This window comes from Paramisgurnus dabryanus, chromosome 24 (genome assembly GCF_030506205.2).
Source record: "Paramisgurnus dabryanus chromosome 24, PD_genome_1.1, whole genome shotgun sequence".
Taxonomy (NCBI): Eukaryota; Metazoa; Chordata; class Actinopteri; order Cypriniformes; family Cobitidae; genus Paramisgurnus; species Paramisgurnus dabryanus.
Genome location: NC_133360.1, coordinates 6,848,210 through 6,872,086, shown reverse-complemented (window position 1 = coordinate 6,872,086; position 23,877 = coordinate 6,848,210). Strand labels below are relative to the sequence as shown.

At 35.8% G+C, this 23,877-nt stretch overlaps 2 protein-coding genes across 3 annotated transcripts; both read right to left on the bottom strand.

Moving 5' to 3' along the window:
* Positions 1-1,741: 1,741 nt before the first annotated feature.
* LOC135723748 (uncharacterized) lies at positions 1,742-4,437 on the bottom strand. Its single transcript, XM_065244444.1, has 3 exons — positions 4,104-4,437; positions 2,985-3,525; positions 1,742-2,895 (listed from the first exon to the last, which is right to left on the bottom strand). The coding sequence occupies exons 1-3, from the start codon at positions 4,371-4,373 to the stop codon at positions 2,261-2,263; spliced, it is 1,446 nt and encodes a 481-aa protein (XP_065100516.1). The 5' UTR covers positions 4,374-4,437; the 3' UTR covers positions 1,742-2,260.
* An 11,544-nt stretch (positions 4,438-15,981) lies between these two features.
* On the bottom strand, positions 15,982-22,312 carry LOC135723992 (CD48 antigen-like). 2 transcript variants are annotated; one of them, XM_065244461.1, is made up of 6 exons: positions 22,069-22,312; positions 21,557-21,889; positions 20,970-21,287; positions 20,362-20,478; positions 19,572-19,645; positions 15,982-17,190 (listed from the first exon to the last, which is right to left on the bottom strand). In XM_065244461.1, the coding sequence occupies exons 1-6, from the start codon at positions 22,118-22,120 to the stop codon at positions 17,146-17,148; spliced, it is 939 nt and encodes a 312-aa protein (XP_065100533.1). In that variant the 5' UTR covers positions 22,121-22,312; the 3' UTR covers positions 15,982-17,145. The 2 variants fall into 2 exon arrangements, with proteins under 2 accessions (XP_065100533.1, XP_065100534.2); XM_065244462.2 differs by having other exon boundaries at positions 20,970-21,185.
* Between the last annotated feature and the right edge of the window lie 1,565 nt (positions 22,313-23,877).

Here is a 23,877-nt window from a genome sequence, read left to right as displayed (position 1 = left end):
ACTGACATTAGAAAATAAGCAAATTTTTAGGCAGCCTTTAATACAGGGGCAAGGGCTACCCCAATGGATTACACAATCTGGAGGAATGTACTTTTTTATATAGTTTATCCAAAACTTTTTTGTTTTACTTGTTGATTCTATTTTATTTTACTTGTTGATGTTTTATAATGATTAAAAATGTTAACATACATAAAGAAGCCAAGCTAATATAAAAACATGTAATAAATACTATAAAAATTGAAGCTATATGTATGGTGGGCAACTCACAGACTCTGTGTATATTCATAATATATATATATGAAATATAACAAGTATGAATACAATTTATTTAGCAAACAAAACATATTAGAACAAAATATACATTTGGCACTTCTAATTTACAAAACATTTTTGTAACAGAAATCTAATTTCAGCTTTATGTATTCATGTATTATTTACCAGCAATATCTGCAGCACCAGCCCAGAATAACATTAGAAACAATCAAGTTCAAGTTTATACAACTATGTCAGGTGATTAACAAAAATCTGAAGGTCCTGATGAACGTGCACTCACCTCCAGTATAATATTTTGTTTTGCAGTAACAACAAACTAATTTTAATGTACTGTTACTTAAATGTCATGAGTTTATTTAACCAGGCAAGAATTAATTAAAGTAAAATTTGAATATAGTTTCAATTAATAATAATGTTCTGCAGGATATAAAAGCATATTTTACACATTACAGATACATACCAGTTTCTGGTCAATTGCAAAACCAAGGAGCTTAGTGAGGATCTTTCGTAGCTCATAGATGCTCACACAAAAAAGTGAAAGGCTACAAATCTATTTCTAAATGTTTTGTGGCCACCAGTGATGGAGAAAGCATTGGAAAAGCATTCAACCCGAAAACCATCCCCATGGTCAATGGTGGTGAGAACTTAATGTTTATGGGGGGTTCAGCCTATGGGCCAGGCAACCTTGTTAAAGTAAATGACATCCTGAAAAAGACTATGATTCTGAAGCAAAACATTAGGCAGTGTGCAGAAGAACTTGACCTGGGTATTTTACAAGAAAAATGTCAACGTTCGCCAGAGTTCAGACCTAAATTCAATTAAGAAGGACCTGGAGATCTATGCAAAAGAGTGGTCCAAAATCCCAGTGGAAATCTGCAAAAAACCAAGAAAAAACAGCTAATACTTTTTAATAATGTCTCTGTCTCTAACAGTCTTTGGCCACTTTCTTGTGTCATTTCCGTACAGAAGATGCATATTTATATCAAGTAGTTCGCATTAACATGTAATCAATAAGAAATGAGATAAAGATTATTTGGCGTGCTTTCCAAGCGGGGAGGGCTCCGAGCTCGAAATTATAGCCCGAACCCAAAGTAGCCTACTTTCCCTCTTTAAACTTGAACTAGATAAACCAGCTGAGAGTGAAGTGATGGGGTGGAGGAGGGATGCTTCCCCACGGAAAAGAGATGTGGGACAGTTATTTATAGGCACATCTTTATGCTGATTGGTTGGATTACATGCCATGCTGCTCCCAAACCTAGTTAAATAAACTTCATATAAAAATTCGGCCTGGGTATGAATCATTTTGAGAGCAACTTTACATTTTGGTGGGCTTAATGGGAACACTCACCCCACTTAACTATCTAAATAAGTAAAATCTAAATAAGTGAAAGTACACACTATATGTGATCTTAAGTGTCACATATTAAAATGGAAAATTATAATTAATGTAATAAATATGAATTACTGATACAGATTATCCAATATATTTATTGACTCCCACTCATAATATTAAATGATGTGTTTGACTTTTTTTTAGAAAGAGGAATGATAAATAACAACACAACATTAACTATTTACATTTGAGAATAGAGACCTTTCAAATAACATTTGTTTCTTTCTAAATATACAGGTACTAATGCTCAATTTATTTAAAGAAAACCTTCCGGGTGAACCAAAAACAAACCTTAAAAATGTATTTATAATGTATATGTATAAAATAAATAAATATGCATACATGCATAAACATAAAAAAACTATCACATTATAAATGTCACAAAACCAGAAATGTAGAAAGATCTTCTAGTGGAGCAGAACCTGGAGTGCAAAATCGAATTAAATCTGCTATTATTGTCGAAATAAAAAGTTTCTACAAATGTAAAATAGTGCTTGTTTTTTTTTTTTGTGAATGACTTGTCATTTTCACGATCTGTTCTTCAGCATGATGAGTCTTTTAAATGTCCTACATGACTGAATATCTCTATAGATATTAATGTTTTCCTCCAGTATGTTTTTTCTGATGAAGTCTCAGGAGAACCGCTTGTGTAAATCCCATATCACACTGAGTGCACTTGTAAGGTTTTTCTCCCGTATGAATTCTCTGATGTGTCACCAAATTGTCCTGTCGAGTGAAACTTTTCCCACAAAAACTACACGGATAAGGTTTTACTCCAGTGTGGACTCGCTGATGAATTTTAAAGGACTTGTGACGTGCGAAGCTCTTTTCACATTGAGTGCATTGATAAGGTTTTTCTCCGGTGTGAACTCTCTGATGCAATTTAAAAGCATTGGTATTAGAGAAGCTCTTCCCACAGTCTTGGCACAGGTACGGTTTCTCTCCGGTGTGAACTCTTTCATGGACCATCACACGATGTTTATTCCTGAAACGTTTATCGCAGTGTGAACACGGAAAGGGTTTGTCCTCGCTGTGTGTTGTTTCGTGCGACTTTAAAGAACCTGAAAGCCTAAAAGTTTTTCCACATACGCTGCATTGAAACGGTTTCTCCTTGGTGTGTAAGCGCACATGTGACTTAAGCTTCCAAGTATAGGAAAATCTCTTCTCACAGTATGGACACTTGTGTATTTGTTTTGCTTTTTCTTCATCAGAAGATGTATTGATCTCATCTGAAAAAAAAACACACAACAGCATTGAAATTTTTTTTTACTTTAATGTACACCAACTAGTGTCACAAAACAATAATAAAGAAACTTACCTGATGGAATGAAATCATCATCTTCATCACAATGCTCATCCGAAGGGACAAAATCATCATCACCATTATCATCCTTATCTTCTTCTTCTTCTTCTTCTTCAGCATTTTCTTCTTCTTCATCATCATCATCATCATCACTGTCACTTTCCACTACTATGATTTCTGTTTTTTTCGCCATCTGGTTACTGCAATCCCCCACTCCGATTGAAGACGTCTTCACTGTTGTCTGCGGGATCTTCTGCTGTTCTTCAACATTACAGACAAAATTCCGAGAAACTGTGGAGATTTGATCCAAAGATTCCTCATCCTGATCATCACTGTCACACACAGTGACCGTAATATGAGCGTCTGCGGGGCTTGACTCGCTATAACAGAGTAAAGTGAGATTGAGCTCTGATTCCTGTGTTGGACCGGATGTCTCTTCAGATAGATGTTGGTCCATCAGTGGCTGATCTTGTTCGTTGATCACTAAATCCAGACTTTCTGAGGAGCTCCCATCATTTACATACACTGAAGATTCACAACAATCCTCATCTACATCCTAACAACACACACAATAAGATTATAAATTATTTGATTTTGTCAAACAGACAGACACAATCTGCATACTATCCATCCTAAATAATGGCCGTTTCTCAATCCGAAGGCTGCAGCCTCCGGAGGTCGCATGCGCAGGCTGCATACGTCATCAAACCTGGTTTATTTTAGTTAAATGAGAATTACATTCGCAAATCATAAGCATATTATAAATATTTACGATTAACTAACAATAATAATCAACTTTGTAATTATTTATATTCTGAAATATCACAGTCTTGATGACGTATGCACCCTGCAAATGCGACCTCCGGAAGCTGCAGCCTTCTGACTGAGAAACGGCACAGTGTGGTTTGCACTCAAAAGTAAGTACCTTTCGAACACAACTACAGTAGCCTACAAACTATTAATGCATATTATTAGTAAACGAATTGGGACGCAGCTATAACTTATTGATTTAGAGTAAATGATGTTTAAGATGAACACACACACTGATGAATTAGCATTTAGCGTTAACTGGCTATCGGCGCCAAATTACGCTTGAAACTGAAACCATATCATCACAAAATGAAACATACTTACAGGTTTTGGTTCATTATCCGATTGTCCTGATAAAGTGGGAACGGATGAATTTTTCAGAATAAGCCTTTGTGCGAAACCAGCATTGTACTCCCCGCGATTAAGGAAGCTGTCATCTGTAAAATGCGCAGCGCACAGAAATATGTTGGGGTTGTTATGTTCAACACTTGAGTTAAAAATAAAATTTAACCATTGTTTTCTAATTTCGTCATCCTTAGGAAGGCCATATAAAGGAGATTTGCAGTCGGGGTGAAAATAACACCGTCTCGACATGGTAAAAGCACACTTTATTACGACTCTTCTCTAGCAAGCCAACAACAAACTGACGTTACTTCTTCTTTTGTGTTTTATGGCGGTTAGGCAAAACCACCTTTAGGCGCATTTCCGCCATCTACTGGGATGGACCGTGAAAAATTTGTTAAACAAACTCTGTCATTTGAATAATATAACAATTAGGCTGTTTCTGTGCATTCTAAAATACGTTTTTTTTCCAGCAAGGCCTTTTGTCCCATTTTTCTGAATGTCCCTAAGAAATTATTTGAATTTTATACATCACCATATCAAAAAAGAGGTTTGAAGCTGCACAAGCAATCTGAAAAAACGATTGCAGTCTTGGTTTAATAATGTAAGCCTTGTATTCAATAAAAGTCCTCTTAAGCCCTCCATAAAAACAGAAAATAAACTCATTTAATAAAAACGTACCCTTGAGAAAAATAAGCGCACTTTTGTATACTTTTAAGAAGTATATTTTATACTAAAAAACACAATCAATTGTAATATGTTAGACTATCAAAGTGAACGTTAAATGTAATTGATTTTTCAATGTATCACAGATTATGTTTATATATTAAGTGCAAGTAGTAAAATTTTAAGTGATTTTTGTAACCCACTTACCTTAAAAACAAACAAACCTATTTTAAACAGAGCAAAGGTTCAATGAGAGATATACAGGACTTCACACCAATATATATCACTTTATTAACAATTGAAGAGAGGTAAATAGAAAACTATTATTTAAATAAATATATGCATGAAATTAACATCAAGTTTGTATGCTTTTACTAGGACAAATGACAACTAATGATGTAATTCACAGCACAACACTGCACTCTAGTGGTTATTCAATCGTAATCACACACAATTCATTTCACACACTACTGTACAATATGCTCACAAGATCAGCAAACACATTAATAATATTACTTTATAAAGTATATAAACTTTCAAAATGACACATTACGGGGTGTAACGATTAATTGTGCGATTAATTGACAGCACAATTGAGTTTCAATTCCAACAAACCACCATTATGGTGATCAGTGTTTGCATTTTATCAGCTCATATGCATTTTAAAGGATGCACCCAAAAACAGCACATTTTTGCTTATGCCTACAAAGCAGCAAATTTAGCATGCTATAATAAATTATTTATCATGTATTTGGGGTAAAACTTCACATATGTACTCTGGGGACACAAATCTTAAAAAGTCTCACAATATGTCCCCTTTAAGGTTTCTTAGGCCTATAGTTTGTGTTATCGTCCACCTGACATAATTAGTGTAGATATGTCTGTCAAACATCACCAGAGGAGTAACATTGTAGCCTAATGCTTGTAATGTGAGATGTGCTCAGTGCTGGTTCTGGGAGTTGGAAAATGTAATGACCTGATATTAATGTAAAACAAGATTGAACTTTAAACTGGTTTCAGTTTCAGATTGTCAATATATTAAACTATGGAGCTGAAAACATTAGAACGCTGTCAGATAAAAAACAATCTTTGCACAATAAACTCAACAGATTTTTTGTTACAAATAAAATAAATGAAAAAAAAAACATAAAAACATCCTTGGAAAAAATAAATATTTATCCAATAAATAGGTACAATAACAATGGATATAATGTTTGTTGGGAGCATAGTCGGACTGGTATTGCCAAACCTTTGGTCACTCGTTCCAATGCCAAACGTCAGTTTCAACGGTGTCAGCAGTGTTAGATGAGTCCACTTTCAGTTTCTTTCTCAGATATGATAGTGTTAAGATGTAGAGAAGCTCCAAAGAAGTTTAGCACCTCGAATATTGTATGTCCACGGTGAAACACAGTGGTGGATCTGTGATGGTTTGAGCTGCAATATCAGTGAAAAAGCAAAAAAAAAAAATAAAAAAAAAAACAGATAACAAATCTACTAATGAACTTCAGAAAAATTGAATGTTGAATAATTTTAAATGGATAAATCTACATTTAAGGTCAGCGAGAAACAGCTACCAGACAAAAAGTAGAGCATGAAATTTTGTACCTGAAAATTTCAATAATGTAACAGCTTCATGAAGATTCTTTGATGAACAGAAAGTTAGAAGACAACAACATTAGCTTAAAATAAATTAAAATTGTAATTTATAATATTATACATGTTATTAATGCAACTATTAACATCATATTAATGTATCCTTAAAGCAAAATAAAAAAAAATCTCAAACCTTTGAATAGATCATAGTTTATCTAACTGAAGGTTTCTGTAACTATTTGCAGCAAAGCTGCTTTAAAGGCACAGACTCCTGTGGTGGTGATGATGGTTGAACTATCAGAGGTGTATCTTCCTCAGGGTTGTTGCCTGAAGTGCCTGCTCCAGCTGCCCCTGTTATAAAAATACATTTTTTGTTAAATGTCGCCATGACAGTATCATTTGAGTAACTATTTAATGTTTTACACTGTAGACATACTGTGAGGATGTAAAGCATCAGTTACCATTGCCTTGTGCAGAATTGTTACTGGTCCCATCTTGATCTTTACTGTCATCTGCTGAACACCCAAAATCAGAATCACATCAAAATGACCACAAGATCTTAGACTGACTGTTAGACTTAAATTTAACATTATCTATTTACTAACATCATCTGCTCAATCCTAACTTTTATGTTTATTTATTTCTCTTAACTTTATTACATTTATTCTGCATAACAATTTGGTATAGCAGGTCAACAACCTAAAGATACACATTTGTAGTTTTACATTTTTCAATGTGTTATACAAAACAAACAAAAAGTTTATTCATATTGATTTAAGATGTATGGTAAAAATTTACCGTTTGCTTGTCCAGGAGTGTTGTCCACTTGTTGATTTAAAATTCAGAATCATCATAATAACCATGAGATCTTATACTTACTGACAGACTTAACTTTATTAAGCTCTGGCCTAAATATCAACTTTTTTTATGTATTTTACGTATTAAAGAATTTACACACAAAAATGTAAATAAGCAACTCCTATATTTAAATTTTTTTTAATGGTGTTACATGTTTATGTTTATGTTTGTACATGCTCGAGGTGATACTTGCCCTTTTGACATGGGAACTTCTTTTTACACCAGCACCAAGAGACCAAAACAAAAAGAACAATAAAAACAACACCCCCAACAACAGAAGCACCAATTTTAAGCCATTTAAAGTGCTGGCTGTGATCTGTAATAAACAAACATAAAACAATTATTTGTGTAAACTTTGCCAATATGATTTAAACCTGAGTTAAATCAGAAAACAAATTCATTCATCACATGACAATAAATTATTTGTTATAAAACAGCATTATAAGAACAAAGTGCCCTTAAATGATGGCAGTTTGAATGTTAAACACAAATAAATGAGATAAAAGGAATATGTAAAATGATTTGATTAATAAAGATGAATCAAACTTATTGCCCGACCGATATATCGGCAGGCCGATATTAGGCATTTTCCAAACTATCGGTATCTGCATTCATAATGGCCGATAAATGAATATTTAAAGGGGTCATATGATGAAAATGTTAGCATTAACACTTTGTAGGTTTGAGCAAAAATGTGTCGTTTTGGGTGTGTTTTTTAAAATGCAAATGAGCGGATGAAGTGCAAACACTGATCACAATGATGGTGGTTTGTTGTAATTGAAACTCTATTGTGCTGTCAAGTGCAAAAATGTGTCGTTTTGGGTGTGTTTTTTAAAATGCAAATGAGCGGATAAAGTGCAAACACTGATCACAATGATGGTGGTTTGTTGTAATTCAAACTCAATTGTGCTGTCAAGTCCTTCCTTTCTCTTTCTTTCTCTCTGCACTAAACGGCAGTGCAGTGGTTGGAGAGTTCAGATTAAAGAGGCGGTATTATTCTAATAAGATATCCTTATGACATCATAATGAAAGCCAAATTTCAATGACCTATTTTTGCTCACACCTACAAAGTGGCAATGCTAACATTTTCATCATATGACCCCTTTAAACAAAACAAAAAACGGATAAAACAGCCTTCAACCATGTCATGAGTGTTGCCGTTGTATAGTTTGTCCACCAGAGGGCACTCTACAACCACCCTGTTGGCAACACTTGTGTATAACCTGTCACACATCCTCCAACCTGCTGATCCAGCCAGAGTCGGGCAGAGAGAACAACGGTTAAGTGAGTTCATGGTGATATATCGGAATATCGGATTTTAAAACCATCAAACATTTGTATCGGTATCGGCCTTTAAAATCCTTTATGGGTCAGCACTAATCAAAATCCCAACTTTCCATTTACTCTCCCATTATGTGAATGACTTAACAGTACAACATGCAAAACTCATATACAGTATCTATCCATGCAAAGTACGCATCATCTTAACCTGTTATCTTATGCTGGGACGCAAGATGCTGGAGCCTTTCCTACTTTAAATTGACTACTCTAAATCATTTCTATAGTATTGTCCCTTGAGAAGATAAACTAAAATATTTGCTTTATGTGAAGGGTGTTTATATGTTTATATAAATTGCTTTTGTAGACAAATACATCTAGCTCAGGAGCTGTGGCAAAAAACAAACTTTGACAAGCAGAGATCATATTAAATAAGCATTAATATCAACTGATATCATACCGTTACATAGTGCACTCTTGTTGAGTTGTGTAGTTTTGTTGGTGAATGAATTGTTCACCACACAGCTGTAGTTGTTTGTATCATGATATTCCACCTCCAGACAAAGAAAGTTACTAATTTTAAGATCAGACACATTGATGCTGGAGTGTAATCTGCTTTCATTATACCAGGAGAGAGTCACATCTGTCACATTCACTGAACACATCACAACACATTTTAAATCATTTGAAGAGCATTGTGTTGAGTCATTGGTGATGACAGGAGGGGGAAGACGATCTGGAGAACATCAAAGATTAAAGACCTAAACAATCAGTTAATAAACAAACAAAAATTTTATAAAAGCAGTAAACCTTGAGTCTTGCCAGTAATGCAATGTAATTACAATGTAATTACAATGATTTTACTACAGGTCGGATTAACTCACCATATACAGTAACATTATAATTCAGACATTCCTGATGTGGTCCATTAGTGATCAGCAGTTTATAGAGTCCAGAGTGGATTTTACTGGTGTTAGTGATGGTGAGAGCTCCAGTATTAATGTCCAGCTGAAGTCTGTTATTGAATGTATCATCTTTAGCAATCCATTTGTTTATATAATACCATGTTATGAAATCATTGTCCTGCAGTTTAGTAAGGTTAGTGGATAAAGTGAAAGATTCTCCCTCACTCACTGGCACCAAAGTTGAAATGTTATCTGTATTAAAATACATCAGGAGACAATATATAAAAAAATAAAATAAATATATATATATATATATATATATATATATATATATATATATATATATATATATATATATATATATATATATATATATATATATATATATAGACACATTTACCAAAAATGTAATATTTCATGATTTTAGTTTGTTGAAAAGATATGAATGATTTAACATTAAATATGTGTATATAGGCCTAATAAACATGCATGCATAAATGATGTCATTTTTGTCCCATTCTGTCTGTATCACAAATGTATTTAATTTCTACTTTACACACAGGCTTATATCATCAGACCTGTCATGACAAACTTATTTTGTAATAAACGAGTGATCATATCGCCAGCAAATCCCATTTCAAAACATAAAGCAATTGACTCAATTGATGCAGAATTTTGATGTGTGTAGTTTCTCCTATAATGTTCTTTGACTTTGCTATACATACAACTGCTACAATAATGAAATGTTCCTAAATATAAATGAGCCATGTGGAATAAAACTTGTATGAAAAACCCTCAGATCGTCCAATCAGCAGTTACTATTCCATATGGGAAAAACTTGGTTTTGCAAGTCGATTTCAACTTTAGTTTTGGCTTAAAACGTTGACATAAAAAAATGATTTTTTTAAAGTTAAGTTTAAGTAACATAAAAAGATATGTTGATTTGATAAAAATAAACCCCATAGCTCAGGTAAAGAGGAAGAGCCTAGAGAATGAGCAAAATCCAAAAGCAGAGCTCATTGAGACCAGCCCAATGGAGGACAGCAGACCATATCCAAACATTGCTTTTTATCCTTCTTTGACCATATGACCGAAACTGAAACTGACCAATCAGAAGACCACCTTTAACCCCTACTGTTCTGGATAAACAACTCTGCCTATGGTCTTTGTTCATTAGTATGCAGATGGTACAGTAAAGGCTCTGTTGTTACGGAGTAAAACATTTTCCCTGTTATTCCCAGCCTTACAATCCACCGTTGGTACCGTGGGCCACACAAAAGGAGATCTGTGGTGACACAGTCCATAAGAAGATGCTTTCAGTTGTGTGCAGATGTTATCTTAACTATAAGGATAAACAAAATTGAGTGATGATGTCAAGACAAATGTTCAATGATCTCAAATAGGATTTATTGTAATTGTTGGATACTAGATGGTAAAAGTACCCAGGGTTCAGTGGACGTGTAGTACTTGGTGGTGTGTCTTGTTAAAACACGGGACAGATACCATTCCTTTTGCTCTCATTTATTCTTGTTGACATTAAAACTGGATGCACATTACACAGGTTCCACAGGATAAGCAGAATGCTTATGATACACAGGATGATAAAGATGGTTTTCTGGTCACTACAAACAATACAATAAAGAAATCAGGCTCACAAATAATAATAAACATGGAAACCATTCAACATCAAACATAATATCAATAAACCTACTAATGACAAGTATACAGCCCATCAAATTCAAATAAACAATACAATAGAAAACTCACATTACACATCTTGTGGAAACACTCAAACAAACATGAATGAGTGCTCATCTTCAGGCCCACACCTCACCAATACAAAGGAACAAAGAAAGGAAATGAGGTCTATTTATAGACCTCAGCTGGGGATTATGGGTAATGGAGTACACTAAAAATGGTGATGCAGACTGCAAGGGATTGTGGGAAATGTAGTATAAAGGAAAAACAAAGGAAAGATAGGCTAATTCACAACAGCCGCCCCCAAATACAGTAATGTATTTGCTATTAATCCTCTATTTTGGGTAATGGAATCAACTTGGCAACTGGGCGTACATAAATTTTATCATTAATATTAATCTCAGCTGCTCTAACACGTCCATCCTGACTGGGTAGGAGACGTACGACCCTGCCAACAGGCCATGATGCTCGTGGAAGTTGAGGATCAATAACTAAGACAACTGTAGAATCATTCAAATTGGGCTGTTCCCTATTCCATTTTTGCCGCAGTTGTTGACCTGGCAAATAATTGTGAATAAAGGATGTCCAGAATCTGTCAGCAAGGATTTGGCTGTGACGCCAAGATCTACGACCAAGGAACTCTGTATTGGCATAAATCACCTGTGGCAGAGAAGAGTCCCGCCGCCCCATAAGGAGTAAATTTGGGGTGATGGGATCGAGGTCTGAGATGTTAGATGAGGCATATCCAAGAGGTTTTGAATTTAAAACTCCTTCAATTTCTGTCAGGACTGTTCGTAAGACTTCCTCTGATATGGTTTGACTGCCAAGTGCCACTCGCAGAGCTGTTTTTATTGAACGGATCTCTCTCTCCCATGAGCCTCCAAAATGAGGGGCTTGTGGTGGGTTAAACTTAAATGTAATCTGCTGATTTTCCAATTTAAGTTGTAGCTCAGTGGTAAGATTCTGATAGACTTCCTTCAATTCTCTTGCAGCACCACGGAAATTACTCCCTTGATCACTAAGAATTTCGTAGGGCTTACCTCTCCTAGATATAAATCGACGTAGTGCCATCAGGAAACTGTCCACATCTAGACTAGTTAACAAGTCAATATGTAGACATCTAGTGGTCTGGCATTTGAAAAGGATGCCCCATCTTTTTTCTGTCCTACGACCGACCTTAACATGAAAGGGGCCAAAACAGTCCATTCCAGTGGACCAAAATGGGGGTTTACACAATTGGAGCTTTGAGGAGGGGAGATCCGACATTTGAGGAATAGATGGTTTAGCTCTCCACTTCTTGCATTCTAAGCAGGACCACTGATGTTTCTTTACAGCTTGTCTCCCTTTAATTATCCAGTAGTTTCGCCGAAGTTCTGAGAAAACTCTCTCTGGGCCAGGATGGAACAGTTTCTCATCATAATCTTTTACAATTAACTGGGACAATGGATGTTTAGGGTCAAGAACAACTGGATGAACAATTCCTGGTTCAATATCCTTTACTCGTCTTAGCCTACCGCCCACTACAATAAGTCCTGTTTTTTCATTCAGTTCTGGGGAAAGGGTAAGAAGGCGACTTTGAGATTCAACAGGTTTACCTTGCTTCAAGCACTGGTATTCTGAGGGGAAACTTTGTTGCTGTGCTTGCTTTAAAAGTAAGGTTTCAACAGAAGAAGTATCAAAGGAATCTGGATTGTGCTGTCGCAGGAGCTCAGTTGTTGCTGACTTCAATTCTGACCATGACTTAAAACAATTTAGGTCTGGAAGCACAGGATCTTCTGACTGTGTTAACCCACAAAAGAGTGGTTTGCGGAGTTCAGGGTCAGGGCTAGCAGGGCTGGATACTAGATGTTGTGGCCATTCATGTGGCGGATGTTTCAGGAACATTGGGCCTTGTCGCCATCTATGGGCAGGCTTGGCTAACTCAACAAGGGTACTCCCTCTAGTAATGTCATCTGCTGGATTCTGCCCAGATGGAACATATCTCCAAGAAGAAAGATCGGTAAGTTCCAAGATTTCCGTGACTCTATTTGCTACAAACACTTTGTATCGACAGGAGGAAGAATGCAGCCAAGATAAAACAGTTGTGGAATCTGACCATAAGATAGTACTTGTTAAAGGAAGAGTCAGTTCAGTTTGCAAGAGTTTTGAAAGTTGGGCACCTGTTAGAGCAGCACAAAGTTCTAGGCGGGGAATGGATATTTGCCTTTTTGGGGCTACTCGAGACCTTGCCATGATAAAGGAAGTTTGGACCACGCTCTTATCAGTTTCCATCCGCAGATAGGCTACGGAGCCATATGCATTCTCTGAGGCGTCGCAAAAAATATGCATCTCCCTGGACTTGATTTGTTCTGAGGGTAATAATGAATAACAACGGGGAAGTTGGATCAAAGATAAATCAGGAAGCTCCGTTTCCCAGGCCTTCCAGGCCTTTTGAATGGAATCTGGCATGAGAGGGTCATCCCAGTCTCTGGGTTTCATCCAAAGTTGTTGTATAATAACTTTAGCTCTCGTTGTGAAGGGAATTATGTAACCAAGTGGATCATATTGACTTGCAAGAGCTTTGTAAATATTGCGCATGGTTACTGGTTTACATTCCACAGTTCTAGATCTATATCCTAAAGAATCAGAAGGACAATGCCAACTTAGACCCAAAGCTCCTTCTTTTGGGTCCAAACAATCTTGATTGATCCATAGTTCAGAACTCTCAGCTCTAGCTTCACATGGGAGGTGTCGGACCACATCAGGCTGATTACTTGCCCACTGTCTGATTTCGAATCCCCCACTCATAAGTAAGGAACGCATTCGATCTAGCTGACTTTTTGCAGCTTGCACATTTGGGAAACTCTCTAGGCAGTTGTCAACATAAAATGACTGAAGTATAGAATTGAGGATATCCTCATAACCTTCTTGGTGATCGTGAACATGCCTTTGTAAGGCATATGTTGCACAACATGGACTACATACTGTACCAAAGGGCAAAACTTGCCATTCGTAGATGTCAGGTGGATTTGACCTCTGCATATTGCGCCACAGAAAGCGTAGCAAAGGGCGATCTTCTGGTAGTAGCCTGATTTGGTGAAACATGGATTTTATATCACCACTGATTGCCACTGGATACTGACGGAACCGGAGTAAAACGCCAAGTAGGGAGGGGCCTAATTGTGGACCAGGAAGGAGCTGGCTGTTCAATGACATACCTTTATATTGAAAGGAACAGTTAAATACTATTCGTGATTTTCCAAAACCAACTCAAATGAAACCTCAATCAAAGACCTACTCCAACACTCGAACAGTCCTGTATGGAGCTAACAACACTCCAGTTGTACGAAGACCCACTAATAAACAATTCTTTTACTAAGGATCTTCTGACTGTGTTAACCCACAAAAGAGTGGTTTGCGGAGTTCAGGGTCAGGGCTAGCAGGGCTGGATACTAGATGTTGTGGCCATTCATGTGGCGGATGTTTCAGGAACATTGGGCCTTGTCGCCATCTATGGGCAGGCTTGGCTAACTCAACAAGGGTACTCCCTCTAGTAATGTCATCTGCTGGATTCTGCCCAGATGGAACATATCTCCAAGAAGAAAGATCGGTAAGTTCCAAGATTTCCGTGACTCTATTTGCTACAAACACTTTGTATCGACAGGAGGAAGAATGCAGCCAAGATAAAACAGTTGTGGAATCTGACCATAAGATAGTACTTGTTAAAGGAAGAGTCAGTTCAGTTTGCAAGAGTTTTGAAAGTTGGGCACCTGTTAGAGCAGCACAAAGTTCTAGGCGGGGAATGGATATTTGCCTTTTTGGGGCTACTCGAGACCTTGCCATGATAAAGGAAGTTTGGACCACGCTCTTATCAGTTTCCATCCGCAGATAGGCTACGGAGCCATATGCATTCTCTGAGGCGTCGCAAAAAATATGCATCTCCCTGGACTTGATTTGTTCTGAGGGTAATAATGAATAACAACGGGGAAGTTGGATCAAAGATAAATCAGGAAGCTCCGTTTCCCAGGCCTTCCAGGCCTTTTGAATGGAATCCGGCTCGAAGGACCATTTGTTGGATACTAGATGGTAAAAGTACCCAGGGTTCAGTGGACGTGTAGTACTTGGTGGTGTGTCTTGTTAAAACACGGGACAGATACCATTCCTTTTGCTCTCATTTATTCTTGTTGACATTAAAACTGGATGCACATTACACAGGTTCCACAGGATAAGCAGAATGCTTATGATACACAGGATGATAAAGATGGTTTTCTGGTCACTACAAACAATACAATAAAGAAATCAGGCTCACAAATAATAATAAACATGGAAACCATTCAACATCAAACATAATATCAATAAACCTACTAATGACAAGTATACAGCCCATCAAATTCAAATAAACAATACAATAGAAAACTCACATTACACATCTTGTGGAAACACTCAAACAAACATGAATGAGTGCTCATCTTCAGGCCCACACCTCACCAATACAAAGGAACAAAGAAAGGAAATGAGGTCTATTTATAGACCTCAGCTGGGGATTATGGGTAATGGAGTACACTAAAAATGGTGATGCAGACTGCAAGGGATTGTGGGAAATGTAGTATAAAGGAAAAACAAAGGAAAGATAGGCTAATTCACAACAGTAATCCTTACCTTTAGAAACACAATTTGGTAATCTGCTAATAAGCAGTAAAGGTCTTCAGGTCTGTTTGCACAAAGATATCATACATTGCTTTAGAATATTTGCATATTGCACAAACGTTAAACATTCCAATTCAGGTTAGTGAACAGGGATCAACAAAAAAACTTGGCATCATTAACCGAAACACAATATATTTTTTTAATCACTCACTAAAACATGACAAGACCAGTCTGGGTTACTTTGAGATACTGTTTATATTGCATGTCCAGGCCCAACAATGTTAAGTGCAGTATAAATTCACACGGACAATTGGACACTTTAGTTTCCAAGTTCATCTGATCAATCATTTTTCATATCTTATTCATGAGCATGCTATTAGCCTGACATTGGAAGCTCTTTTTCCAACCACAAGTGATAAAAACAGAGTTATAGCCATTTGAAAGTATCAGATGACCAAAAGCTTCTAATGTGCCTGCAGATCCATTAACAGCCCATTTTAGGCTCGACATGCTTAAAAAATATGTGATCCAGAAGAAGGCTATATAGCCTACATATGGCCAAATAAAGATATACGGTAAAAAGGATATAATGGATAGAAAAATATAATCTCTGGTATAAAGACAGCGTAAAAAAATCATATAAAATTGTAAGTGCTGTAAAAAGGCAAGTGAATTTAGTTCAGTTAGTTTTTATCAAAGGCAGACTATGCTATTATAAGAGTATTCACAAATGAAAAACTTCTCAGCATTTACATCATGTAGTAACATGTACTGTGTAACAGATTAAATGACTTACCGTGTATAAAAACAACTGTTATTGCAAAAGCAAGTACACTGAAAAAAATGATTCATTCAATTTACTACATTTTTTAAAGGTAAGTGGTCGCAATCAATTTATTTATGCTACATTTAAACAAAAAAATTTGAAAAACAAAACAAAAAGTTTCGTTTAAATGTAGCTTAAATAAATTGATTGGGACCACTTACCTTTAAAAAAATGTAGTAAATTGAATGAATAATTTTTTACAGGCAGATGTCGATTGACTGTGTTATAGCTCAATTCGTTATTCAACATTCAGTCTTTCAGGAAATCTTAATTTCCTCTTCAAATGAATAAATAATATTAATGTATTTTTAGCCCATTGCGTACAAAAGCAGTTAATACTATAAGACTGTAATTCTGAAACAGTGGACGAATACTGAAACCTTTAAAGCATCTCCTTCAAGTTTAAACAAGCCCTGAAAGAAAAAACTGAATTCCAGAAGTGATATACAGGCTGATATACAGCAATACTAGTTGAGTTGAGAAAATTTACACGTTTATAAGAAACGTATTTGTACACCAACAGACCGTTGGGAATTGAAATGTATCGACTATATACTACTGATGATCTCATCTCTTAAGTGACACTTGAGTACACTACGTGGTCTTCCTCATCAGCTTTCTGCAAGAAAACAGAAATTGAAACATGAGAAACGAGCCCTGAAGTGTTCCTCAAGAAACTGTGAGGTAATGAAATCTCTTCAATGCCAAAAAAAAGTATCTGGACACTTTGGAAACATGGAAGAATCTATGAGTGCCAATACAAAACTAGGTGGCAATTTTTGCCAATGTCATTAATTTTAGTGCACTGACATTCAAACACTTTTAAGAGTCCAAATTCTTTTAGGGCCACATATATGCATAAACTGAAAAGCAGCATGTGTCACTAAAATAAAGAATACTGAACCAAATTGTCATCAAATAAATGACATCAAACATGGAATTGATCTACAAACACCGAGAGCATGAGGCTTTTAACACCTGGTCACTTCATGCGTTTTCTTTGATCGGATAGCTATCCATTCGTATAAAAACAGGTGTTAATGGCGTCCAAAACATTCATAATTTCAAAATATGTGTTCGCGTCGAGTGAACCTGTGTGCATCATGTGTTTTGTCAAAATAAGTGCCTGCTGCAGACGCGTCTAAAGGGTTTATGATAAAAGAGACACTTGGTTTGCCAGATACTCGCATAATCTCATGTGTAATCAGAGTTTAGTGTTAAGGGAGTGTCTTGCGTATATTTTGTAAACATAAGCGTCTGTTTTGACGCATATATAGGAACTTATTTTGACAAAACATGGTTCACATGACGCAACAAACACTTTTTTACTTTTTTGTACTTTTATATATTTGTTTAGAAACTGGAGGACCCGTGTTATGCGGCTTTCACATAGGATGCGGTGTGCGCTGCGCTCGCCGCTGTGTTCAGCGCAGGCAAGCGATTTGTGCTCTGATGGCCAGACCAAAGTAGGCAGGGTTTTCAATTAATTACTACAGTGTTTATATTTGCGTTAAATAGTCGATGAGGAATACAGAGACTGATGTTGCCCGTCTCCATTTCACGTAACTTTAAGCTGCCTACCTACAACAAGCTACTTGACTTAAAATACACCTGACATGCCAACTTAAAATTGCTACGTGTTTCCATGACACGGCTTTCCTTCCGATGTCTCTGTAGGAGTATAAACTTGTATTATAAAGCTCCGGGAATTCCGAATATAAGCTTTTCGTCCATTTTGCTTGTTTGGATGTCCCGTTTCTTTTGGCCGCGCGGGTAATCGTCACAGAGCGCAGCGCAAAAGTTAAACTGCGTTAAAAAGTTTTGTTGCGCTTGCGCTTTGCTCGACGCAACAAAAAACCGCCCTCGCACGGCGCAAGCCATTGAAATGAATGGGTTTCATAGCGCAGCACACACCGCATCCTATGTGAAAGCCGCATAACCTGAAAAGTGATGATTTCTTAGTTTAACTAGTAAAACATTCTGCTAAATTAATACAAGTAAGTTTAACATTTCAACCACCAAGGGGTGTTAAACTAAGCACTTTTGTGTTCAGTATTTTGGGTTTTAAATATATATATTTCCAGTAAATTTTCTGAAATAACATGCACAGATAAATGTGGACTCAATGGCCCTACAGTAAGCAGTGTGCTGTGTGCATGTGACTAAGGAATGTACAGGGTAAAAATTTAACTGAAATTGCATTAACAAAATTATTATTTTTTTTAATGCAATTAAAAATGTAACATTTTTTTAACAAAATTATGCTGCAATATTTTTTACTACATTTAAAGGAATAGTCTACCCTTTTGCCATATTAAACTATGTTATTACCTCAACTTAGATGAATTAATACATACCTATCTTTTTTCAATGCGTGCTCTGTACAGCGTGTTATGAATGTGTTAGCATTTAGCCTAGCCCCATTCATTCCTATGGTACCAAACAGGGAAGCCACCAAACACTTCCGTGTTTTCCCTATTTAAAGACTGTTACATGAAGAGTTATACCAGTAAGTATGGTGCCACAAAATAAAACTTTTTTTTGGTACCATAGGAATGAATGGGGCTAGGCTAAATGCTAACACATTCATAACACGCTGTACAGTGCACGCATTGAAAAAAGATAGGTATGTATTAATTCGTCTAGGTTGAGGTAATAACATAGTTTAATATGGCAAAAGAGTAGACTATTCCTTTAAGTTCTCTATTATAGGCAATGCTGCAATTTTTTCAAATTCCCAGTTTATTCCCGTTAATTCACATACATTCCCATTAATTCTCATGGAAAGTTTCCAGCCTTGAAAATCCCGGAAATTTGCAACCCTATATATAACATTGGCTTTTTGATTATAATGCAAAAACAGAGAATAAGTACGAAGCAAAAGCACAAAAAGACAATTGTGGCTCCTCCACTTTTATAAGCAAACTTTCAGCATCTGTGGATTCAGCTTTTTACAGGCAGACAGAAACACGCAGTGCACACAGCAATTTCATATCTTACCGGACCCTTTACACCACGAGCACAAAATGTCGTCTCAGAGTAAAGCACGTCTTCATTAGTTATCACCTCTTCAACTGTTTTGATAATAATCAGTTTTCAGACTACAATAATTGTAAATCTAACATGGTTTTAAGACACAATATGTAATTTTCACCACTAGAGGTCATAAAAACAACACTGATGTAGCTTGATGATGATGTAGTTGTTGAATGACAGTTGTAGTCTTTCACTGTCAATGTGAAATAATCCAACAGGACACACAAATCATGTTCATGAATGACATAGTGAAAACGTTTTATAACTATTACGTTATAATGAAAGCAGTACTGTCAACTCGGTCTTGTGATACTTTGATGTCATACGGGAATAAATCTGCACAGTGCTGTATGTGGAAAAGTACTTGAAGTGACCAACAGGCCATTCTGTTGTTGTTTCTGTCACTTTGTTGACTACATTATGACGTAATGCTTGTAAAACTTTATTTTATTACATCATTCATGAACATAACTTGTGAGTCACATAGATTAATTTAGAATTTGGATAATGTGTACATGTCACCTTTGACAGGGGATGAAGGATTGATGTTACACTGGTTCAAATTCGGAATATTTCTGGATTCAAACATTTTTGAAGTAAATGGAATAATATAACTACTACACAAATAAAGTGAATATATAACTCTGATAGGTTTTTCCCCAAACATCTTTCATATTGTGCCTTTAAAAATGTATTATTTAGGAGGGTAATAAGATTAGGTAGGTGAAAAGATCAATTGGTAGGTAATACTTGCCTTTATTTGTTGCTGATCTTAAGTATTTTAAAGCCACAAAAACTGCTACTGCCACAACAAGAATCACTACTCCAACAATTATTCCTATTCGAAGTGAAGTGCTAATGTCCCATTTTCCTGTAATGAACAAACACAAAACAATAAACGAGTCCTGTAATGTTTGACTTTAACCAAAATTACGTATTATTCAGTACATCTTTATATTACTATTATTAACTGTCTTTTAACATGTTAAGTTTAATATCTGTGTTCAGATGGTGCAAAATTCGGTTAAGGATGATTAAGTAATTTTTTGGTAATATTTTACTTGCCATAAAAGAATAACCAATTTGCTGACACATTTCCTTTATTCATTTAGCCAAAAGAGTCTATGAACAAAGGGGGTGACGTAATGTTATGGTCATGTAATCTCAAAAGATCACATGAACAGCCTTTTTCAAAAATCAACAGTATTTTTGCATTACTTTATAGTTACAAAAATAAAAAATATATTGCACCTTTAACTAGATCTTCATTTGCATATACTTTCATAACATGTACAACGTTTTATAGTAATAATTATTAACAATTATTATATAAGATTAACACTCATATTAAAGCTCTCTTACCTGAACACGGCTGACAGAGATGAGTGATGTTGAGATGTTTAGTTTGGTTTGCGATAGGATTGCTCACCACACAGCTGTATGTGTTTGTATCCTGATATTCAACCTCCAGAGGTAGAGAGAGTCTGATGTTGAGATCAGACACACTGATGCTGGACAATAAACTGTTTCCCTGGTACCAGGACAGATTCACATCTCTCAAATCTGTCACATTCAACACTGAACACAATAATGAACAATTTGAGACTGATGATATTTCTGATGACGATGAACAGTTTTTTAAGACTGAAATACGAGTGATGACAGGAATGGGCAGAGGAGCTGAAAAACATGATTGAAAAGTGAATGTTATCATTTTATTTGGTCATAGACACATTTAAAAGGTCATTAATGTGTACATGTTTTATTTTTAATCTTAATGGTGTAGTTACACTATTTCTCAACTGTTGCCTACCAGCCAAAATTTGATCACTGTGCATGAGATGCTTAAATTATAAGGGACTAACAAACATGTCTGTTTTATTTGTCTTTTCTGAAGAAGCAAAATCATTGAACATCGAGAGATGACAAGACTTTGTCACTTTACTCACCATAGACAGCAACATTAAATCGTTTGTATGAGGTTCCTCTGCTATTGATGATCTGTAGTTTATAAAGTCCATTGTGTGTCAATCTGACGTTTGTGATGGTGAGAGATCCAGTCTGATTGTTTAATTGTAGTATGGCTCTAAATCTCCCATCATTAACATCATCATATATAAAGCTCAAATTGGCTTGCTTAAAGAATTGAGCTATAGTCGTCGCTTGAGATCCATATATCCACATTATATGATCATCTTTCTGTATGTCAGTTACATTAGTGTATAGAGTAACAGAATCTCCCTCCATCACTGACACTGACTTCACTTCATCACCAAGCACACCTGAACCAAACAGAGATATTGGCTTTAAATTTATTTTCCACAAAATTGTGCTAAATGTAATGTACGCTCTGCTGGAAAAACAAAACAATAAAACCATTACAGAAAATTCTAATGGTTTCCATTAAAATACCAATAGGAACCATTTGCTTTTACCATTAAAACCAGTCCTTTATACTTACCGGGTGCCAAACACAGGCAGCACAAACCAAAGAACCCCGATTTATAAATCATGATCCAAGTTCACCAGAAGCTTTTTGATCATTAAACTCCACATTTTGTGTAAAATGAGCTGCTTTATGTATCAAATCCGAAGTAAAACGTCCATTTCGTTCTCAAACTGTTGCTAAAGCTAAAGGAAAAGCGGCAGGGCGTTTTCACAAAAAAAGCGGGTATATTCTTCAGTTTTAGGTAGTGGTCCACAAAGGAAACAACTTGGGCGTCGGAACAATTATACGTGGGTGGGACAGGACCCACCCACTTTTTAAGACCAATGATAACGGACCCACCCACTTTTTCTCTTTACCGCATTTGTCTGTTCATATCAAAGCGCTGTTAGTCCAAATCCATTCCACTAGAGAGGGGATCCCCAACCTTTGCTTTTTTACACCGCGGACCCGTTTCAGCTTTTAAAAAAAATTCGCGGAAGGGGGTTGCTGAGTTGCTGTTCGAACAAAGTGCTGAAAAACCTTCTTTGCGAAATGTATAATGTTTTAAACGGAAGTATAAAGGTCAAACAACCATGTATTAGGAAAATTAATAACTGCTTTATTTATAGTATATTCTATAGACATGTAAAACCATATTATGGCGGATTGTTTTATTTTCACTGTTTCACGTGTTTGCCTGCCCATTTAGTCTTAATAATTAAGGGTAAATGAACTTAACTTGCTGTAGCTTGGCAGCTCGAACCTTATAAGGTCGGATCACTGATCTATATAAATGACTGGATTGCGCATGACGTCACACTTGTGAAGCCACCGCGCCGCCATGTTGGTATACCCAAACGTTCTATTAAATCAATGGACGTTATCAGATTTTAATGATAAAACATCACTTTACTCGTCTTCGTTTTTATATGTGAACTTACCCTGTACATTATTACAACACAAACGTCCAAGGCATGTAAATAGTTATTTACTGAAAGTTGTACATTTTGCGTTTTAAACAGTTATTATACATTCATCTTTATTACAGTATCAGATCAGCAGACAGACCGCAGCATATTTAGTATTAATGACAATAAACGTGCTCATTCTGAAATCTAAATTAATAATCATGCTTTGTACCGTATGTCCCTTGTTAAAAAATCCTATTAGAATTTCATAGAATCTTGTAGGATTCTAAAGGATTCTTAAAATCCTAGTGGACATTCAGATATATTTTAGTGGATTTTAACTTTGTCTTGTAGGTTTCTAAAGGATTCTCAAAATCCTATTGGACATTCAGATATATTTAGTGGATTTTAACTTTGTCTTGTAGGATTCTAAAGGATTCTTAAAATCCGATTGGACATTCAGATATATTTTAGTGGATTTTAACTTTGTCTTGTAGGATTCTAAAGGATTCTCAAAATCCTATTGGACATTCAGATATATTTTAGTGGATTTTAACTTTGTCTTGTAGGATTCTAAAGGATTCTCAAAATCCTATTGGACATTCAGATATATTTTAGTGGATTTTAACTTTGTCTTGTAGGATTCTAAAGGATTCTTAAAATCCTATTGGGCATTCAGCTTTATTTTAATGGATTTTAATTTGTCCTGTATGATTCTAAAGGATTATACGATCCTATTGGACATTCAGATTTATTTTAGTGGATTTTCAGTGTATCTTTTAGGATTGTATTTGATTTTACAAATCCTGTTTGACATTGTTATACACCCTATCGAAATTTCATTTTGACCTATAGGATCTATTTGACGATTAGATTTCTATTATATAAGAAATCACACATGTAGTTAACTGCAAAGAGCACCAGTAATACATAA

What these genes read in the sequence shown, in the direction of transcription:
- LOC135723748 (XM_065244444.1), bottom strand. Translation starts at nt 4,373, where the DNA reads ATGTCGAGACGGTGTTATTTTCACCCCGACTGCAAATCTCCTTTATAT. An exon ending in CGGATAATGAACCAAAACCT is followed by an intron (nt 3,526 to 4,103) that starts GTAAGTATGTTT and finishes GTGTGTTGTTAG; the next exon opens with GATGTAGATGAGGATTGTTG. An exon ending in TGATGATTTCATTCCATCAG is followed by an intron (nt 2,896 to 2,984) that starts GTAAGTTTCTTT and finishes TTTTTTTTTCAG; the next exon opens with ATGAGATCAATACATCTTCT.
- LOC135723992 (XM_065244461.1), bottom strand. Translation starts at nt 22,120, where the DNA reads ATGATTTATAAATCGGGGTTCTTTGGTTTGTGCTGCCTGTGTTTGGCA. An exon ending in CTGCCTGTGTTTGGCACCCG is followed by an intron (nt 21,890 to 22,068) that starts GTAAGTATAAAG and finishes TGTTTGGTTCAG; the next exon opens with GTGTGCTTGGTGATGAAGTG. An exon ending in ATTTAATGTTGCTGTCTATG is followed by an intron (nt 21,288 to 21,556) that starts GTGAGTAAAGTG and finishes CATGTTTTTCAG; the next exon opens with CTCCTCTGCCCATTCCTGTC.